The 22,348-nt window shown below is 39.6% G+C and overlaps 1 protein-coding gene across 5 annotated transcripts in view; it reads left to right on the forward strand.

The window, feature by feature from the left end:
• Positions 1 to 22,348, forward strand: part of CEP112 (centrosomal protein 112) — a 210,426-nt gene that overhangs the window by 89,420 nt on the left and 98,658 nt on the right. For all 5 annotated transcript variants that reach the window (XR_013835792.1, XM_079965385.1, XM_079965387.1 and 2 more), the window contains 3 exons: positions 1,677 to 1,812; positions 8,713 to 8,820; positions 15,693 to 15,875. Coding sequence is in view for 4 of the 5 variants with exons in the window: in XM_079965385.1 (XP_079821511.1) it covers positions 1,677 to 1,812; positions 8,713 to 8,820; positions 15,693 to 15,875 (427 nt within the window). In the remaining variant the exon portion in view is untranslated. The remainder of the gene's footprint in view (positions 1 to 1,676; positions 1,813 to 8,712; positions 8,821 to 15,692; positions 15,876 to 22,348) is intronic.

Raw genomic sequence — 22,348 nt, forward strand, 5'->3', positions numbered from 1 at the left:
TAGTATAAACAATAACTTATGCCATAAATACAAGGAGAATTGAAAATAGGCATGCTTGTATTCATGGACAAATAGGACCTGCAATGTGGAGTGCTTCTGTTTGGTGCTCCAGCCAACTATTCATATTCTCTTCTAGGAAGTTGCTCTGGTCTCCCCACCTAGTTTTCCATTCCTCCTGACCAACAGGCAGCATACAGTGTCCCCCGAGCACATTCAGTCATCATTGGGCTACTTTGGACTGTTTCCTTCCATTCTTTTTTGTACGTCTGCAAACACTGGAGTTCTCCAAACCTGCCCCTTTGTGCATGAATGGTGCGATTTCGGATATGTAAGAATCTACACCTACCTCTGAACTTTGGAAATAGAGGGAATGATATATTGCTTTAAAACATGTCAGCTGCATGCATCATACCAAGATCAAAGGTTTTTACGAGAATAAGAACCTGTGCATAATTCTGAAAAAGACCATATTATGGTCAGTTGTGATACTTCAGTTTCTAATGCTCCTGAAAGCTGCATCTTTAGTCTTTAAAAATTAGTGTTCACTGTTTGACATTAAGATAAAGTGACTTGGGATAATCATACTCTTTTGAAGCATAAGTTGTGTCACCCATGCAAATGCTGAATTGATATCATAACTGCGCATTAAGAGTTTTCACTAAATTGACTTGAGAAGATCCCAATGTGTGTCATGTTCTCCATACTTAATAATCTGACGTATACCAGGCAGCAAATAATCCTCTTTCTTTCTTAGAGGAGATGGTGGAGGGGATATACTTCTGTTGATGTGTTAATGTATGCATATACTGTAACAATGCAGGCATATATATTCCAAATGTTTTCTTGATTAAATATCTTTGGATGATGTGTTAACGTTACTTAATGGAAGATTAAGGAAAAGGGTTCTATGGGGTACAATAAAGCTGCACTACTTAAGCTTCCTTGGTATAGCTGAAAACTTTGAAGGTGAAATAACCTGCACAAGAGCCTAGTCCTATGTTTGGGCTCTTTTTGGCTCCCAGTACATTTCCGAGCACAATTCAAAGTGTAGGTGCTGACCTTTAAAGCCCTAAATGGCCTTGGCCCAGTATACCTGAAGGAGCATCTACACCCCCATCGTTCTGCCCAGACACTGAGGTCCAGTGCCGAGGGCCTTCAGGTGGTTCCCTCACTGTGAGAAGCAAAGCTACAGGGAACCAGGCAGAGGGCCTTTTTGGTAGTGGCACCCGCCCTGTGGAATGCCCTCCCATCAGATGTCAGAGATAAGCAAGTACCTGACATTTAGAAGACATCTGAAGGCAGCCCTGTTCAGGGAAGTTTTTAATGTGTGACCTTTTAATGTATTTTTAATCTTTGTTGGAAGCCGCCCAGAGTGGCTGGGGAAGTCCACCCAGATGGGCAGGGTACAAATAAATTGCGGTATTATTATTAATAATAATATTAATATTATGATTATTACTACTCAATGAGCAAGTGAAAATAATCTCTGATTTACCATCCAACTTGTTGTTTTCTCCTTCAGAGTATTGCTAAGGGAAGTTTGGCATAACCATGGACAGGAAATTAAAGCCTGAGTACTACTTTAAATGGATAGGGTTAAAGGCCTTTCTTCTACACAAGCACACATGTTCTTTTATTTGATACTTGAACTATGGAAAATTTCTCTGACTTTCTAGGGAGAAGGAGGAGCAGCTGACTCGGGCGATGGAGGTACAGAGGCTGCATGCCCAGCAGGCTGATGCTGCCCTGGAGGAGTTTAAGCGGCAGGTGGAGCTGAACTCAGAAAAAGTCTATGCTGAAATGAAAGAGCAGGTGAGGAGGTCACAATGCCAGCCTTTCTGCAACTATCTGTCTCAGTGGGGAAGCATATTCTCATCTTATATTTCCAGAAACATACTTCACTTGATAGTGCTACATCAAACTCTTTCACAATGCAACGGCTTTTCCAGCAAGTCAGAAAAAAGGATGTTAGCCGTTGATTTATCTTTATAACAAAGCCAGGATTGACATTGCTATAAAACTATCCGTAGCAGTATTACTGATTAGGGCTTTTTCCAGAAGTTCCAAGAATAAAATACTAGTTTATGCATTGTTCTGGGTTGCATCTTATCTCCCTTTTTTCACATCTCTTATTTCTTCTTTTTAATGGAAAATTCACTTTAGATGTATCTAGCCAATCTCCGAAAGCCTGGCATGGTAGGAAACCTTTCTCCTCACTTCATTACTGAAGCCACTTGCATTTAATTTCAGTCTTGCAGTGCAGGTAAGGCACAATATTTCCTGTGAAAGGGTCATAGGTATTCTCTCGGATGAAGCGGCACAATGACTGTTTAAGGCAAATGAAAAGAAATGGAGAAAGGGCCATGTAAGCATGGCAAATAGCAAGTGATATATTTTTAAAACAAAAGGAAGGAGGGGAAACATTGTCATGTGAGGCTCTGTTTGTTGAGTGAGTTTGAGGAATCCCTGTACCACTGGAGTAGAGAGGAGGAAGGATTTCCCAGCCAGTTTCTTATAGGCCAGTGGAAACACAGGGATGCGGCAATATATCAGTGATGGGTGGGAGAGAAATGTGAAACAGGAGTGCAATTACTCCAGAAATTCTAAAGTATTTGTCTCAATATACGTATAGTGCAATATAGCCTTGTTCAGTGGTTCACTGGTTGTGTGTGTGTATATTGGTACATTTGTGAAACTAGTAAATAGCTTAATTTTTAGTTAGAAAAATATGGGAGGCAAAATGATAGCTGCAGGAGATGGTGTCTCCAGATATTAGGTGTTGGGCAGAAAGAATTCAAGTTGGATGGAAGAGCAGTGAGGCACCCCCTCTCCGCCCACAAAGGAACCCCTGGTAGGAAGGAACATCACATTTGCCAGCTCCTTGGGGATAATCTGTACACTGGGGAGTACACATAGTCTACACTCTGGAGCTGCTGAAGAAGCCACAAACTTTTTTTGAAAACCACCCAATAAAATAAATAGACTCAGGGCTTTTTTTTCCTTTAAAAATGTTTAGGGGTTCTCTCATTTTCCTACTCATATTGAAATACTGCCCCTCAATGAGGCCAAACTTAAATTCACAAAATGTTTAGGGGTATGGGTACCCCTGCGTACCCCCAGAAAAAAAGCACTGAATAGACCTGCTGACAAAAACATCTGTACTGCGTAGGGAACTGAGTCATATACTCAGTTCTAAGGCTGATTCCTTCAGCTCCCACACCCATGTTCATCACAGTTACAGTTGTTGAATTAAGGAGTCCTAAAAAGCAGAGACATCACCTTGCCAACAAAGGTCTGTATAGTTAAAGCTATGGTTTCCCCAGGAGTGATGTATGGAAGCGAGAGCTGGACCATAAAGAAGGCTGATCGCCGAAGAATTGATGCTTTTGAATTATGGTGCTGGAGGAGACTCTTGAGAATCCCATGGACTGCAAGAAGATCAAACCTATCCATTCTGAAGGAAATCAGCCCTGAGTGCTCACTGGAAGGACAGATCATGAAGCTGAGGCTCCAGTACTTTGGCCACCTCATGAGAAGAGAAGACTCCCTGGAAAAGACCCTGATGTTGGGAAAGATGGAGGGCACAAGGAGAAGGGGATGACAGAGGATGAGATGGTTGGACAGTGTTCTCGAAGCTACCAGCATGAGTTTGACTAGACTGTGGGAGGCAGTGGAAGACAGGAGTGCCTGGCGTGCTCTGGTCCATGGGGTCACGAAGAGTCAGACACAACTAAACGACTAAACAACAACAACAACAATTTGGCTGAGGGGTAGTGGGGAGCATGCTCTGGTTCATGGGGTCACGGAGAGTCGAACACGACTAAGATGACTAAACAACAACAGGAACAACATTTGGCTTGTTTGAAGTAAATATAATCCTCTGTTAATCAGTCAAAAATTCATGATTCTGCATAAGAGGCTCCTTGAGGAAATGTTGGTGTACCTGCCAACTTGTGTGTCTGATAGCCAACCTACACATATTTCCTACACCTGAGTTTTAGAACATATTTGGTCAAATTGTTGCTTGCTGTTACATCAGAACCAGCAAATTATGAACAGGCTGAGAAATTAAAGGTAAACCCCTGACCGTTAAGTCCACTTGCAGACGACTCTGGGGTTGTGGCGCTTATCTCGCTTTACTGGCCGAGGGAGCCGGCGTTTATCCGCAGACAGCTTCCCACTTCTGGCAAACCAGAGCAGCGCATGGAAACACCATTTACCTTCCTGCCAGAGCTGTACCTATTTATCTACTTGCACTTTGACGTGTTTTCGAACTGCTAGGTTGGCAGGAGCAGGGACTGAGCAACGGGAGCTCACCCTGTCGCGGGGATTCGAACCGCCGACCTTCTGATTGGCAAGCACTAGGCTCTATGGTTTAATCCAGCAGAACATGAGGGGTAATGGGGAGCATTTGAGCACATGGCTTAATCATTTAATGCCTGGTCGTGGTTTGGTGTTATTTTTGAATCGATTAAATCCACCTGTCACAGGGATTCGGTGTGCTAAATAGCCTGGGTCCAGGTGCTAAGGTAGACTTCACATTTGTTCTAATTAACATTGGAGCTCAGTTAAACCTTAAAGTTCTGCTGTAGTGCATGCAAAAAGGATCAACATGGTAAAATGTTGCAGTTCTAAGCCCATAGCTTTTATATTCTTAAATTTCTATTCATAGTACAATGTTGTATCAGAAAGAATTATCTTCTTTTTAATGTAGCTATTGATGGCATAAAGTTAAAGTTTTAGCAACACAATATCTTTTATATATCCTCATTTTTTCATTTTAATCTTTTATTGAGAAAGTAAGTGTGGGCAGTATTGTGGATTTTTCAGTTACTATAACCAATATTTTATTTATTAGACTATATAATTTATGGCTTTCTGATATTGTTACCATCTGCTTTTTATTTTGCCAAGGCTCATGGCTGTCGCAATAATCAGATGTTTGTTAATGGGGCTGTTGATAGAATGCTAACTATGGAGGTGTGTGTGTTTTCTCTCGGTTTGTGCCCAGTTCATCGCCGAATATTTCCGCGCTTTGATAATTTCTCCACATCATTTCTACCCTTAAGCCTTGATTCTGCTGCTATGAACCATGCCAGAGTTAAATGAATATAGTCATTGCCAAAGTTTGAACATATCACGAAACATGATGCATGTACAGTGGTACCTTGGGTTACATACACTTCAGGTCACATATGCTTCAGGTTACAGACTCTGCTAACCCAGAAATAGTGCTTCAGGTTAAGAACTTTGCTTCAGGATAAGAACAGAAATCGTGCTCCTGCAGCGCGGCGGCAGCAGGAGGCCCCATTAGCTAAAGTAGTGCTTCAGGTTAAGAACAGTTTCAGGTTAAGAATAGACCTCTGGAACGAATTAAGTACTTAACCCGAGGTACCACTGTATTGTTCACCGTTGGAGCTGTGTGGGGAATTCCTTTGAAGAAGTCCCTGGATGCATCTGTGTTCTTCTATGCACACAAACAGACACTTATGACACAATTGATTGTTGTAGTGTTCTTCATTTGTGAAGGGTGATTTTGATAAGTGGTTTCAAATCAACTTTTTCTTTGGTTTCCTTATGTGGTCAGTTAGCAATTCACGGCTGGTGTGCTGCCTGTGGACTGTGGACTTCATGATGGCTTAACCTAATCTGAAACAAATAAAAAATGGAAGTGAAATAATTGGCTACTGTACCAGAAGAAATGATCATATAAACATTGCCCACTATTTTAGCTCTAGTGCTTGTCAGTCTTGGCAAATGAGACGACCAGGCCACACTTTTCATTTTTATTTTAGAAAGGGATTTGGTATTAGTATTCTTATTTATGCAGTGCCATCCACATACGCATTTCCCCCCAGGGTAATATTAGTTTTAAAAAGAGGCTTTTATCTAAAATTCAACAGTTGAAGGAAGTATGGAGATAACAGAAAAAGGCAGGAAGAATGTGGGGAAATGCAATCATATGTTCTGAAGCTTCATTTTATGTGGGTCTGAGGACTGGGGTGTGTACTATTACATAATTTGTTCTAATGTGAAATACATTCTTTATCACATTTGTATCCCATTCTACTCTATCTTATGGAGCCAAGGGTTGCACACATGTGGTATTCCCCATTTCATCAGTGGGTCCGAGTCCCCCTTTTTGGGGTGAAAGATGAGAATCGCTGTTGAGACTGTTGTTGCTCTTTTTGCTTGCTGTTTGAAATGGTTTAAGTATTGTATGGCTTACTTGTTTTAATTTAAACCAGTGATGGCCAAACTTGGCCCTACAGCTGTTTTGGGACTACAATTCCCATCATGCCTGACCACTGGTCCTGTTAGCCAGGGATGATGGGAGTTGTAGTCAAAAAACAGCTGGAGGGCCAAGTTTGAGTTGTATTCAAGAACTGTATGAGTTGTATTCAAGAAGTCATGTCATTAGCTCAAGGACTTTCAACTGTGCAATAGAACTTCCACTCCCTATCCTCTCCCTATGCCCCTTCATCTGTTCTGGGGAGTTCTCCAACCCTCCAGAGCAGATTGTGGGGTAGGAGGAGTCCCGCTGCACAGGTGGAAATCATTGTGCTAACAGGGTGATTTGGTTGGATACAACCCTTTGTGTAACCCACTTTGAGACTGCACAGGGAAGAGTGGTCAATAAATGCACATAAGCAAATCAAAGACAAAATAATAATTATAAACAGGGGTGGTATTTAAATTGGATAAGGATTATCACTAAATAGGAAATAACTGTAACAAGTGGTTCTAACCGGGGACAGAAATTCTGCACAAGTTGAAATGTGACGTTATTAGAACTCCAGATTCCCCCCCCCCCACCCTGCCTTATCTTCTCAATACTGGCAGAAGATGTGTACTTCCAAGCAACCACCGCCAGAGGGATTATGGGTATCTTCCAGCTAAATACCTCTGATAATACTTCTGATAATCTTGGCCTTCCTTTATCTCTTGAGACTATGAACTCTTCAATCACAGTATTGATGCCCCTGCTATTCCCTCCCAAGTGTTACTATGGGATGTTACTCCTGCGAACCCTAGTTTCACCACCCCACCCTTTTTAAAAAACATAGTGTTTCATCAACCTTCATAGTCCAGTTAGCAGAAACCAAAAACAACACAGGATGTGGTCCCTCCATTTTCTTTTAAAAGAATACCTTTCTAAAAATATTGAGCACAAAGTGGTAGTAAAAATCAAAGAGTCTCAAATGTTTAATTACATAGCTAAGCAAAGACAAAATTAAAGGTGCTATACAATGCATCCTCTCTCTTCAACATCTGACTTGCTCCCTATGATTCTAAACAGAGCAAACATTTACCTTGAATTATAGTCTTTTTTCATCTTGAGGTCATGCTCATGAATTGGAACTTGGGGCACATGATGTTCTCCTTCCAGATGAGACTTCCTAAAAGCTAACCTCTCTGGATGTCCATTTGTATATGCCTTTCTAGATAGCTTCTAGCAAGTGATCTTTTTCATTTATTTACCTAAATATTATTACCTAGCCCCTTCTATGTAGCCCACAAGTTTTATTTGCTTTCAGTAGATTCTGTTCTAGGGGCTTCTGATGTCATTAGTTTTAGTACCCATCCACTACCTGGAACCCCCCCCCCATATATATCTTTTCTACTATTGTTTTTTTGGGGGGAGCCTGCTGACACCTCCCTCTTTGTGCATCAATGCTTCTCTTTTGGCTACGTAAACAAAGGCACTCATAGTTTGAACATCAGAAGTAGAAAGAGTGATGATTCTGCTTAATTTAGGTCTCTGGAAGCATGCATGACACAAATCTGACCACTATGCTGATAATACAAATAACTAAATTAGGAAATGAGTTAGGAGCATCACTTGCCTTTTTTCAGAGTCGAGCCATTGGTCTGTCTTGCACAGTGATGCCGACATTGACTGGCAGTGGCTTTCCAGATTTCCAGATAGGGATCTTTTCCCTACCTGGAAATACTGTAGATTATAAGTGCATGCAATTTTTCATGCACAAATTATTGATGATATTTGCTTGTTGGATTTTCTATGCCACTTCTATGTATCATACAATAATGTCAACTGTATTGTTGAACTGTATTATCGCATTCAGAATGCAAGGGCAAACAGGCAAATATTTGGTTAAACAATCCAGGTATATTTAGCAAGCAAGTCATGTCATGTAGTCTATAAGATAAAAAAAATGTAAGAAGCCAGGAAAGCTTGAGCAAAAGTCTTTCCTGAGTGCAAATATAATAACCCCAGTGATGACTGTTTTCAGAATCAGTATACAGTATTGCATTTAATTACTACAGACAAACACATTTATAATGAAATTCAAACACAGTTGCATGAGAGAGGAAAATAAAGATGGAATATTCTCCAGCCAAAGTCCAGCATTTTAAACTGCCATTGTTTTAAATTAAATGCTGCAACAAAGTATTTTAGACAAAATCTATTCCTCAGTTTTTCATGAGCTAGAGTCCGCTTCATCAGATGCAAAACTGGAGAGAGCTCAGCACTGGTTTCAGTCTCCCAGTGAAAATTACTAAATTTTAACTGGATTGTGCTGGTGGTCTTGTCACTACAGATATTGTATCCTTGAATCACCCTCAGCAACACACAACAATGCTGCAGGACCATTTTAAGCTGTTTGATGGCAGGAGAACTGTTATCAGCAGTGTCTTGTCTTGAAATAACTAATTTATATATGTTAAATATTGTCTCTTACTTTCTAGATGGAAAGAGTGGAAGCAGATCTAAGCAGATCAAAATCTCTCCGTGAAAAGCAGTCAAAAGAATTCTCCTGGCAGCTTGAAGAGCTCAAGCAAAGATATGAGCAACAGGTTAGCTAGCTAGCTTTAAAATAAATACATATTATAAACAACAGCTCTAGCATTTACCTTTTGATACAACTGGGCCCAACTTGCATTTTCTTCTTAAAAAATAATAATATTGGGTGTTGTTGACTTAAGTTTCACAGGAAGTTCATTAACACAAGGTTTGCATTCTTTTCTGTTGTTTACACTTGTAGCAAGGCTTCCTATTTATTTCCAGAGGTTTCAAATTGTGTTTGGTGTATATTGCTATATCTCAAGATGTTCCAGACCCTGGTTTGCTGAACTCGAAACTCATCTCCTTTGTTTAAATGCCATATTATCACTTCATAGTTAAAGCAAGCCATGTTTGTAAGCCAACAGCTATGGTTTCACACTAGGGTTTGTTGGCAGAAAACAAACCATGAGTTGCCCCTCTGCCAGAATATCTATATAAATTTCTCATGAAATCTTCTTTATGATCTTCTGCTAAATTCTTTTTTCTCATCCCTGGATGTCTGTTCTTTAAAACTTTACACTAATAGTTCATTCTGTTCCTTTTATGCTGTTTTTTTGGCAACAAACTACAAGATAACTTCAGCGCGAGTCATTTCTGAATATTTCTGAACTTTATCATGGTCTCTGCAGTGTTGTATATCGGTTCTAAATATCCCATTTAATGGTACCAACTTTTCATTCATGCGTTATGTAGAGTCAGGTTCTACAGCACTGTTGTGGATTTGTGCCTTGAAGGTTGTCATGCCTTTTAGGTAAAAGAGTGCATTCCAAAATGTTGATTAAAGTGAGTTATAATTGAGCCCTAAGACAAAACAGGTAGTGTATTCCTCTGCATTACATATAAAATGCCTCAGGTGATACAATGATGTTGCCAAGGCAAAGCCTGTGCTTTGAAATATACAGCCTGGAATGTTCAAATGATATCATGGAACATCATGGGCGACCTCTGTGCTTTCTCTCCATCTGGAGTGCAATGTCCCCAGCCCCACTAGCCTTATCCAAGATTCAGTATAATGCCAGCTGCAGTAAGTTGCTGCCTCAATGAAACAGATGGGAAGAGGGCCCATGAGTACTCCATCCTTACCTTTCATGTCTTTGCTGTGGAGATGCTGGTGGACCAGCTTTTACTGGGAGGTGGGGAAGATGTGGCCTTCTAAGGATTTATCAGCAGAAAATTAGCTTAATAGCCTGGGGTTTTTTGTGAGCAGTGGAGGGGCCTGTCATAGGTTGCCAGAAGGGTGGGTGGTTTGTTTTGTTTTTTTCCTGGAAGAGATGACTGGGAGCTAAAACTTCAGTCATGTAGCATGGACCAAAAACATGATGTGGTCATCTTAGATGCCTTGATTGATGAAGACTTGATGAAGGATTTTAGCACTCTAAATGGGACAGTTGTGAATGATGTGTGGATTCCAGAATGGACATCGCCCTAAAATTTGATCAATTGAGATTTGAATCTGATATCCTGATTGCAAAAATGTTAGTGTTATGTTTGGTTAAAAAACAGCAGTCCTTGGTCATGTTCATGAATTTACGTATTAGCTTACCTATTCTTTCTTCCCTTCTTTTGTAATTACTCTGGGTACTTGCTGGTAGAAGAGCATGATATAAATACCAAAATATTAAATAACCTCAACCCTTAGATTTGTATCCAGCAAAAATAATAATTTATTAATTTGACCATCAGTCAGCTGGATGCCGATGGTTCACAGGTTAAGGGTGAACCTGCCTTTGTTTCCATTACTTGGTATTCAGACAGCTATTTTGTTTCTGTGATGTGGAAGTCAATAATAAATAGCTATTGACAGACATATCTGTGGATATGTTTAATCCTTTTAAAAAGTAATCTAAGATGGTTACTGGTGCCATATAGTGGTAGAATATTCTGGTTAGACTGGTAAACCTTGCTTGATTTATTTATGTCAGAGATTTAAAACTCCATCCTGTGTCCAGATCAGAGCATGGGGCACCTTAGAACACAGCAAAGAATATAAAAAGTAATATAAAGTTAAATCCTTGTGCACCATTAAAAATGGAGCTTCCCACATAAGGTTTAACAGTGGCTAAAGTCAACATTGGGAATTGGCATTCCAAAGGGAGTTTATAGTAGGACACAATCTGAGTCTGAGAGTCAGTTTAAAAGAGCTCTGTATATTTCTTCATTGAAATGTCCTTCTTTCAACAAAATATGATGGCAAGGCCCATGTTGGTGCCAGCTAGACATCTCACTCAAATTCAGCTTCAGATTTGTCACTTTCCTTTGAAGTACCTACTAAGGTCATTTTTTAAAAGAGAAACTTTTTGTTTTTGGCTTTTACTTAGTTTAGTTGGTCTTTCAAATATACCAGCTGTAAGGAGAACAAAGTGTGTGTGTGTGTGTGTGTGTGAGAGAGAGAGAGAGAGAGAGAGAGAGAGAGTTCCTATCTGCCAGGAGCAGCTGCCTTAGATACTTCAAAGGTATTGGACACCACAGAGAAGGCAGCAGCTTTTCCTGCCTTTGAAACGGCTTCAGTGCCTGGGTCAGGCTTAAAAGACCCTCAGCACACAAAACTGTTATGGTGTGTATGTGTATATATTATACATTTCTCTTGCTGTTTGTGCATGTGTTTTGAATGCTTTTAATTTACACAAAACACCTTCTGGATGGTACTGACTGAAAGCGCTTTCATTAAAAGCCACAGGTTCTTGAATGTATAAATTCGCAGTATTTGGAATTTCAGAAATCCTGGGTGCTGTTCCAAACTTCTCAAACAAAGATATGCCAGGTGTATAATTTGATTCTCAACACTGTAACCATAATCCAAGGGGTATATGTTACCCCAAATGTACCTTTCCCCATCTCCTGTGGGGAGGGAAAGTGCATGCAAAGGCATTTCTCAATGGATACAAAAGCTTTCTTTAAAAGTGAATGGAACTACCATACAAGCAGATATCTGGATCAAGGCCTACAGATGCCTTCAAAAAGAGGTGAAATGCTAAATGGACTTTTTGGTAGTGGCACGCAACCTGTGGAACACCCTCCCATCAGATGTCAAAGAGATAAACAACTACCTGACATTTAGAAGACATCTGAAGGCAGCCCTGTTCAGGGAAGTTTTTAATGTGTTTTTAATCTTTGTTGGAAGCTGCCCAGAGTGGCTGGGGAAACCCAGCCAGATGGGCGGGGGACAAATAATAAATTATTATTATTATTATGCTTAAGTCCCATTTCTTTCCTTGTGACTTATGTGTTTGACATCCCGTTCCTATGCATCTGAGAACAAGGGCCAAGGTTCAGGAGTTCAGGATTAGCAAGAGCTGCAAAGTAGTTCCAACAAGTTTCCCCTCCTACTTGCCAAGGTTTTAATCAGTGGCAAAGAAATCCCAGGTATTCGTTAGAATCCATCTCCTTGCACACCACATCTTTTGAATTTTCCTGCTCTGTTCCAGCTAAATTGCTCCTGCATTCTGAGAGAAAGAGCAGGAACAATGAGGTCAGTACAATGCAAACACACTGGCAAGAGCACTGAATTGTCTCCACCAATGTTATTGCACCTTACTGCTGCCTTACTACTCCCCCACTCTCTCTGGTATAAAGTAGTGACATAGCCAGAGGGGAGGTCAGGTGAGCACTACAGCTCCACCATGCTGTCCTCCATTGATGCTAGGGGCAATTTCCTCTAATATATCTATATTTAAATGTTGTTTTTTGTTGTTGTTTAGTTGTATCTGACTCTTTGTGACCCCATGGACCAGAGCACACCAGGCACTCCTGTCTTCCACTGCCTCCCGCAGTTTGGTCAGACTCATGTTTGTAGCTTCGAGAACACTGTCCAACCATCTCGTCCTCTGTCGTCCCCTTCTCCTTGTGCCCTCCATCTTTCCCAGCATCAGGGTCTTTTCCAGGGAGTCTTCTCTTCTCATGAGGTGGCCAAAGTATTGGAGCCTCAGCTTCAGGATCTGTCCTTCCAGTGAGCACTCAGGGCTGATTTCCTTCAGAATGGATAGGTTTGATCTTCTTGCAGTCCATGGGACTCTCAAGAGTCTCCTCCAGGACCTCCAGCACCATAATTCAAAAGCATCAATTCTTTGGCGATCAGCCTTCTATATGGTCCAACTCTTTAAATGTATCACCCCTCAATTCCAGGTTTGCCATCCCACTGTAGTATATCCAAGAAATGAAACCCTAGATGGTTACTATACCAGGCTACAATTGGAAGACTTGTACAAGTGTGTCCCTGCTTCATCTATGAAGGATTTGGATCACCAGGGGTAGTGGCTAGGTTCAATCTCCACACTAGTAGTGTCACCAAATACAAAACATTACACTTTACCATACAAGTCGCTCCTTAAAGCATACAGGGTTTCTTCTCTCCAAGCACCACCCTGGGTTTCTGTAAATATTTGGACTTCCTCTTTGTTGTACACTCCCTTTTACAGTATCATAATGATGGATATTCTGCTAGTTATAGTGAAAACAAGCATATAGGAAAGAGAGGATACAGAAACTGATATTCGTGCTTTTCTCACTATTTTCTTTTTGATTTAAGAGTTCACAGATAGGGATACTTCATACATTTCTTTGATGAGCTGAAAGGGTTCAAGGCAATACCGCCCAAGCCATTTTGCAGCCTGAGGCAAATGGCAAGATGGAGCCTCTCCCCAGTCCTTGTACTACAGACTAGTCATTCACAGTGGTGACAGCACAGTGTCCTCTACTGCAGCAGATGGCACAAGCTAGCTTAGAGGAAGTAGGTCAGAACACATGGCACACACAGCTCTGTCCCCTACTTAGCATTTTGCCACCTGGAACCTCACTCTGCCTCATAGTAGTGCTGTCCCTGGTTTAAGGGGACTAGAAAGGGCAGCATGGGTGGACCACCAGAAAATCAGTTGGCAAAGGGAAAACCGTGGTGTCCGTGAAAGTCTTTCTAGTGTTGTTGTCATTTAGTCGTGTCTGACTCCTTGTGACCCCATGGGCCAGAGCACTCCTGTCTTCCACTGCCTCCCGCAGTTTGGTCAGACTCATGCTGGTAGCTTAGAGAACACTGTCCAACCATCTCTTCCTCTGCCGTCCCCTTCTCCTTGTGCCCTCCATCTTCCCCAACATCAAGGTCTTTTCCAGGGAGTCTTCTCTTCTCATGAGGTGGCCAAAGTATTGGAGCTTCAGCTTCAGGATCTGTCCTTCCAGTGAGCACTCAGGGCTGATTTCCTTAAGAATGGATAGGAGCTTCAGTTTTATTTTATTTTGACAAATATTTATGAGCCAGTTTTTAGAAGTTTGGAACAATGTGTCTTGATTCCGGCGCTCATTTTGCATGGAAGCGCATCCTGTTCTGTTCAAAGAAGCTTCCTTCCATATAAGTGGATTTAGGCCTTGATGTGTTAGATAAAAATGTGTGAGTATGTAGGCAAGGGCAGGGGAAATTAGCTGGTTTTTACTAATGCGTAATTCCAGGTAACTCACTGCTGAATGTATCTTTTTCAGGATTAGAATTACGATGCTTTGTTTTTATTAAACTGTACAAAAAGATGTAAAGCACAGTGTGTAACACAACACGATTCCCTTCTGAGGTTGGAAATAAAATATTTAAAAAACCACACATTTCCCCTTAGTCCCTGAATAGGGAGGGGGCGGGAATCTTTTAATTGCAGTGTTACAAATGCACATAACAGCCATTTCCAAGGACACATTTGCAGCTGCCGGTGGCAGAAAATGCCGACTTAAAAAATGAATGCTATCGCTTTAAGATAAGGTGCTTGCGCACTTTTACCCACACAAACAAGATCGATTTTGAGCAGACTCCTACTGTTTGCTTTCTTTTCTGAAGAAGAAGAGGAAGAAGTGGGATTCTCACGCTGACTATAACCAACATATTCTCGATAACGTGCTTTTTTTTCTTCTCCTGAAATCCACCAAAACTGAAGAAAAATCCAAGTGACTGTTCTTAGCAGCTGTGTGGCCTGGAGTTCACTAGGAAAGCTGGCTTCCTGCAGTCCCCTATTCATCACCTGCTTCAAAGGCAGCCTAGCTGGCTATAGTTTGCAGGCCAGGTAGGGTGCCATTGTGCACAGCCTGGGAGGATTAGTATCAAAGCTGCGGCAACCAGGCCCTTGGTCTCGGGCTGCCATTCAGTCTAGCAGGGAGAGGCTAAGACTGGCCAAGGTCATCGTATCCAGTGTGGTGTGGACTGGGAAAGGATCCTTCCTGAGAATAGAATGCTTCTTATGAAATCATGGCGCAAGCTTGCAGCACAGCAGGTTCCCTCCTGAAACACATACATCTGTTTATGTTGGTGTACCGTAGCTGACAGCGGAATAATAGAGCTCTTGTTTAATGTGTGTGTGTTTGTGTGCGTATATATATTTCTCTTTAACGAAAATAATATATGTACAGTCGCCTAGATGGGCTTTTATTTTGGAGAAGTCATAGCAAAATATTTTAACAGATTTACCGATGCTTTTGTGTGCAAGCATGAAGAGCAGAAGAGGCTGATTTAACCATTTTTAATCTGCGTCGCTGCTGGATGTCAACAGCAGGATACTTGGGGAAACGTATACAGAATGCGACAATGGCGTGGGATTTTTTTGGTGGTTTTTTTTTTAAAAAAAATTAAAAACCACACACACATTCTGACATCCATACAAGTACATTGCGTTTCAAGATGTGCCGTATTTGTTTAGCTGTCACGCTTAACAAAATTGCTCCGATTGTGTTTTTTATTTTTATTTTAAAAATAAAGACAAAGGTAATTCGAGGTAAGGATGACGTAATAATAATAATAATAATAATAATAATAATAATGTGAACTTGAAATTGTGGAGGGTGGGAAATTAAGCTGTAAGATGAGTTGTCATGACGACAGGGATGTTCTATTGATGAACTGTACTCCCCATTGTCCAATCAGATAGTAGAGCTGAAGCTGGAGCATGAACAGGAGAAGACGCACCTATTCCAGCAGAATAACACAGAAAAGGATTGCCTGGTCCGAGAACATGAACGGCAAATTGAGAAACTGGAAAAACAGCTTCGGGCTGCCATGACAGAGTATGACAATAAAACCCAAGAATGCAGGAAGCGAGATGTACAGGTAAATCAATAGCATTTCGAAAGTCATAGGCTTTTAAATAATACTATCAATAACAACAACAACAATAATAATAATTTTATGTTTTTCCAGTTTGGTGGTTAATGCACGCTTTTGATCACTTGCAAAACTGGCATATAAACACAAAATTTTCTCTCTTTTTCCTTCAAACTCTCCCTCCCCCTGCCACTGCAGAAAAAAGGCTTTAACTGCAAAAACCACAGGTAGCCAGATTAAGAATCCCATGGTGTGCAATAACTTGGCCTCTTATTTATAATCTTGTCTCATTTTCTTTCATGAAGGACTTAAGCGGCGAGGTATTTCCTCCCTCCCACTTTATCTACAATAACCCCCTCCCCCCCTTCGGACAAATCTATTTTCAACATATCTGAGTTATTCGTATGGACTTTTTTGTTTTAGTTTTTCTCCGCTGGCAGCCTGCAAATAGCTTGTGCTTAAGTTTCCGTTTGATTTCTTAATGTTTTGGGTTTGGGGTATTTTTTAAAATATTTTTTTGAATATTTTGACTTGAGTTCACCTGATGAACAGTTGAAATGCTTTGAATTTGGAGTTTTCATTAGGTATGTCTCCACCCCCCCTTGTATATAACCCTATGTGTGAATGTCTAAAAAACTGATATATATTATATGTAATCACACAAATGAGCACACACACACGCATACACATACATGAATGCATTCATATATTCACACTTCCCAGTTCTATGGTCACTGTTGGAAGCCATTTGGCAGAATAACCTCCAGCTGTGGTAGCATTTGGATCTTCAAACTTATGGATGAAATGTGGACTGTCAGCATGGAAAATTATCTTTATTAATTGTTCCGTTTGAAACAAATCATTTTAGTTCATTGTGTGGTGTTTGCATTTATCATGCAAGTATATAGGCGTAGTTTATTATCAAGAATATATGTGCTCTGAAAGCCTGAAGTAAAGACAATAACTTGAAAGCATGTATAGTGATGTGATATGTGTATCTATCTATCTATATTTATCTATCTGCATTAGAATAGCTTGGATAATTTTATACAGAAATGGGCTTCTTTGTTTCTGTGGGTTAACTGCCATATAGTTTTCGCGTTTTGTATTTCTTCCCCCATTCTGGGTGGAACATGATGGCCGTGTTGGCGCCGTTCATTGTAAAATCTTAACTATTGCATTGGTCCATATCTAAGCAAAATTAACAGCTTACTTTATTATTTTGCCTCATGAAAGTAATATCTTTTACAAATTGTGAGTATGGGGTGCATCTAGACCATTATACATTTTAATAAATACGTTAATATATTAGAATTATTGGAACCAGTGCTTTTCCTGCTAGTTGGATATTTGCAGTGGATGCAATGCACAAAAAGTTTGACTGTAATCAGTAGGTCTTAAGCATTTAGTCCAAGTTCAGTTGTAATCATTGGGACTTATTTAATTGTGCACTTCAGTTCCATTGACAGAAAATTATCTATGCCGAATGTTGCTGGACTGTACCAGGCAGGGATATGACTTTTGAGTTGTCACTGTTGAAGCTGTTTCATTACTAATCAGCTTGTATGTACTGCCTAATGAGTTCAATTCATGGTAGCGGTTGGCAATGATATTTTAAAAAATATTTATTTCATATATACAGTATTATTTTAGTAGCGCTCTAAATTATCCCTTAAGCTTGTATGCTTCCTGATGGTTCTGGTATATATTAGAGATTAAGCAATCCCTAATAAGCTTTCAAAATTGGTTGTTTTTCTATTGAAATGATTAAATTCCATGTTTATTATTTTTACTATTATTTCAGCGTAACTATCATGGCAGCTCAATAAGAGGAATGTACTTATTCACGACTAGGCCACTTGTTTCAAAATGCTATCTGATGACTATTACTTTTATTAGGATTTTTTTTTGGGGGGGGGATGAAGGACCAATCCTGTTGGATCAAACTGATAAACGGTAGTGATGTTACTGATAAAATATTCTATTTACACTTGGCTTTTCATACAATTGGTATTTAGTGATGTGTTTTACTGCCATCTGCTAAAGCGATTTAGATAGTGACATTAACAAAGCAATAGCAATGTGTGTCTAGGAAATCAGTATATATGAAAAAGTGTGACCCTCGTTATAAGGTGTAAGTTTTACATGAACCATGTTTGTACAGTGTGACTTCACACCCCCATTCCCTCAACAACATAGTGGAAGCCATTTTGTTGAGCTAGCTTCTTCATATCCTTGTAATCATTATTCGTCAGATAAACATATTTTACTTTTTCTGAAAAACCTGAATGATTCATCGTTTGGTTGTTTGCCGTTACGGCTATGGAGGCATTTTCCATGACTCTTCCACTGTAACCATAAGTGGATGCGTTTTTTTTAACCCTCCATATTGACGGGAAAGTTTCACAAAGTTCTGAAGAGAGGAGCATTTCGAAGAGTCACTAGAAAGGTTTACACTCTTGCAATGTACTGCTGAAGTCTTAAATTAACTACTGAAATAAACAAGATATTAGAGACATTATTAATATAAGATACATTCAAATTGGTTTGCAACTCAAGAATGTGAAACTTGTATGAATATTTGTTAATACTAGTTAATATCCCCACAATTATATCAAAATGTTGCATATGTCCAGTTTTCAACAAATTGTTAACTCAAACTGAATTTTCTTGATTAGAACGAATATCACTTTTATGTGGCCGATCAACAATTGTTTGTTTTCATTTTCATATACCATTTGAATTTCATTTTCTCATCACTATAAACACGTCTAACCTTTTATCTCTTGTTGGGTGATAACATTTGGCAACATCAGCTAATCTCTTAAGGGGATGGTCACCTCGACATCCAAGAGCATATCTTTAGGGTTTTTGCACTTGGCAATAATCCTTCACTGGCATTCTTTGCAGGTCACTAATTCCATTGAGGTTAAATAGCCTCCTTATTTTGACATTTGGGAGTAAATGTTTTTATTAAACTCGGTTTTAATTCACTATGCTAACACTTGTTTATGTGCATAAATACTATGTACTTTATTTACACACACACAGTGTAATTTCCTCCCAAAGGGGCCCAGGGCAGCAAACATTCAAATTATAAAACAATTAAAACATTTTTTTAAAAAAATGCAGTACAGATGGAGATTGAGAATAAATGTGTGCATTATATTTCCATCTTTGGAGTTATTTTAATAACCAATGAAAAGTACTCAAAATGTGACTTCTAAAAACTATAACCTTGTTATTACAAATAGACATCTTTCTAAAAGAAAAGATTAGTGCTCTCTTTTCTAAAAAAAAAACTTCATTGCCTTATAACCAATTTTGACCTAGCTGCCAGCAAATGTATCAGTTTCACCATCACACTCTTTCTTGATCCAGTTGTCACCTTTTCCCAAGTACATGACACATATTCTTGCCACTTCAAGGAGTGAACTGTTCACATCTGCTTCATAGTTGTATCTTCTTAATCCTTATTCCTTGGCTGTTTGACCTTTGGACAAAGAAGAAAGGAATGAACTTCAGAGAAATCACATTACTTTGTTCTGTTGTAAAATGGGCACCAAAAATGAAACCTTTTCTCCCATTTTCTGTTACAATGTGCTGCCCTGCCATTTTCTTCCACTCATAAATGTTTCAGCAATAGAGCACCAGTAATGTCACAGAGGATTAGTAGTTAAAAAGTTGATATACTGTCCACTTGTCCCGGAACAGTTTCCATCCCATAAGGTAAAAGGATAAATTCCATCTCTCTCTATATATATATATATATATTCAAGTTTCAAGATGAATGAAAATAATAGCTTTATTAGTTCAGAATACTTTCAAAACTCTCATAAAATGAGAGAACTGAGCTTGATGAAATAGTGTTTATAGCCTTCCTTGCATTCTGTTCTTGCTAGTTTACTCTATTTGCCTGTCTTCTTTTCTGTTGCCCTTTTCCTGTTGTATATTTTCCTACTTGGTTTCTCTTAAGCTTCACTGTGCTTTGCTACATTTTTCTTCCATTTCTTACTCTATCTTTAAAATTCACTTCTGCCACCTGTTTGCTGCTTAATGGGTTCTTAAGCAATCATGGTGGTAGTCCATTTGGGGTGTAGCTCTTGCCCCCTTTTTATCACTATTTATTTGAAAAGCTAGTTTTAATCTTGATCTATGGTAATTTCAGTTTTTATTGAGAAACAACCCCATGAAATCTTGCTACACGTTTCCTGCTTAGAAGGCTTGTGGGTGAGGGATATGCCTTTTCCTGAAGTCAAAGACAACAGAGAGACCAATAGAGACATGCATATGAGGCCCCTTGGCTTGCAAGCATGCCCCTTGCCCTCTGGTACAGTTGTGACGAGGAGATGCAAAGCTTTCACTTCTGTTTTTTTTTAATTTACTCCTTTCTGTTTTTGTATTAATCGCAGGTTGTCTTGTCATGTGAACCATGCAAACTTGAAAATCATAGCTATGGTTTGTGGAAGCAACTTGGCTTTCAACCATAGTTTATGCATCAGACTTGTTTTCAGTAGCCATAGTTAAGATTAACCAGAATTCAAAACTCAGGTGACATGCTAAACTGCAATTAAAGCACATCCTTCCAGTTTCCTCCTTGTGACCAGGCCAGAGGAGGAGAAATGGTGCAGCAGAGACTAGACTCATTTTTTTGTAATGCCAAACAATGGTTTAGCATTACGTCTGAATGTTGCCACAGAGTTGTAAGTGACTTTGGTTACCACATTGCACATTCTGCTTTAGTCAGTAGACAAGAATTTCAGATATTTATCCATTCGCTGAAGATGCTGTCAGTTTGCATTTTCTGTGATTCTCATTGTTAGGACAGCTATGATATCTGTTCACTTTTATGCATAGGAAATAAAAGCTACAATTATGTCTGGGACACACACACAGGAGTTTGTTTTTCAGTCATGGCCACACTGATGAATTAGGATGCAGATTTTATTAGTAAAGCTTTCATTGGGCCTTGCAGCCACCTTCCGTTTTTCACATCCATTTCCTGACCATAGCCTGCAACATGGGACCTTGTTTAATTGTTTTAAAAATGTATATGTTCCTGTTTTCTCTTCACTCTGTTTCACTCAGGGCATTTCTACTCTGCAGAGATCTAGGTCTAAGTCATTTGTTCTTCCTAGAGAATCTGAGACTTATAGGGTAGAGATCTCCAACAGTATTTTTAGCATTCTCATCAAATCACAGCTCCAATAATTGGGGAGGGAGCTGTGACTGTTAAAGTGGGATGGGACCAGTATAAATTTGTAATATAGACACGTTCCCACTCTCGTCTTCTTTCTTCCATTGCTGTTTTTCTCTTCATAATCCATGCAACACACACAAGGCTGGTTTGCATGTGATGTTAAATCATAGTTTAGTGTTTCAGAGACTAGCCTCAAGGAGCCTGAGCAAAACACTTGGCTTCTGCACTTCCTACACCTCCATGTGGCCTGGAGAAGGACTTCTGTCAAGTCTATTTTCACTTTTAAAGAATTTCAGCTTTGTATTAAGTAGAAACCAGGAATCCTAGATTTAAAAGAACTCTGGCTAGTTCGATAAACCGCTTTCATAACTCCTGGCTTAAAACTGGCTTATTGTGAAATTGAGTAGAGTTTATCTCGTATGTAATGCTAAGCTGAGCTTCTTGAAAGGTGAAACTAAACTCACTGAATCTCCTCCTCTGGGTCAAGTGGGAGGAACAGCCACAGCAAACTATTACTAGGTAACTTAAGATTCAAATATTAAGTGTGGGCATTATGGTAATCCAAAATCTCTGCCTCAGGTCTGGAGAATTATTCGCTTTATAGATCCATTAATTCTTAAGTTGCTTAAAAGATGTTGAAAATACAAAAAATAATTTGTGAATATGATTCTGAGTGGTTGGTTTTCTCAAGTGCTAAAGTGTTTTCCTATTTCTCGCTGCACAGTTGATCCCAAGGGACAAGCAACAAAGAGTAGGTGAAACAAAATCTCATTAGACCAATTTTTGTGTGTGTTGTAATATGCAAGCTTTCAAGTTTCATAGTATTCTTAATCAGCCATAATACTTTATTTTATTCCTTGTGTTGGAGCTTATTTACTAGTCAGCTGTGGATGTTTTCTCTAGGTTGATCCAAAAGAAGGCCAACATTCTGTTGAATTCTGAAATGCCGAACTTGGGAAAGCCCATTCCTTTTGAAGCCCAGTTGTCCATCTAGCCAAGGGAGCAGACTCTGCTTAGCTTTCCCCTTAACCTTTTCTTTGGATACTGATATTCTGTATTAGCCTTGTTATACAAGTATCTGAGAAGACAGTTCACTTTTACTTTAGTACTTGTTCCCTAGTTAGGTGCTTCTAGAGTTTTCCTATAGTACCCTTTGCACTTTTCCTAGTCTACAGGAAGCCTCTCTGTCCTTGCACCTGTCTGCTTAGCCCCCTCTGGCTCTTGGCAGAAATACAATGGAGTGAAATGGCAACTTCCAATCACAAATCAGGGATAATCT

This window comes from Podarcis cretensis (genome assembly GCF_951804945.1).
Source record: "Podarcis cretensis genome assembly, chromosome: 2".
NCBI classification, from domain to species: domain Eukaryota; kingdom Metazoa; phylum Chordata; class Lepidosauria; order Squamata; family Lacertidae; genus Podarcis; species Podarcis cretensis.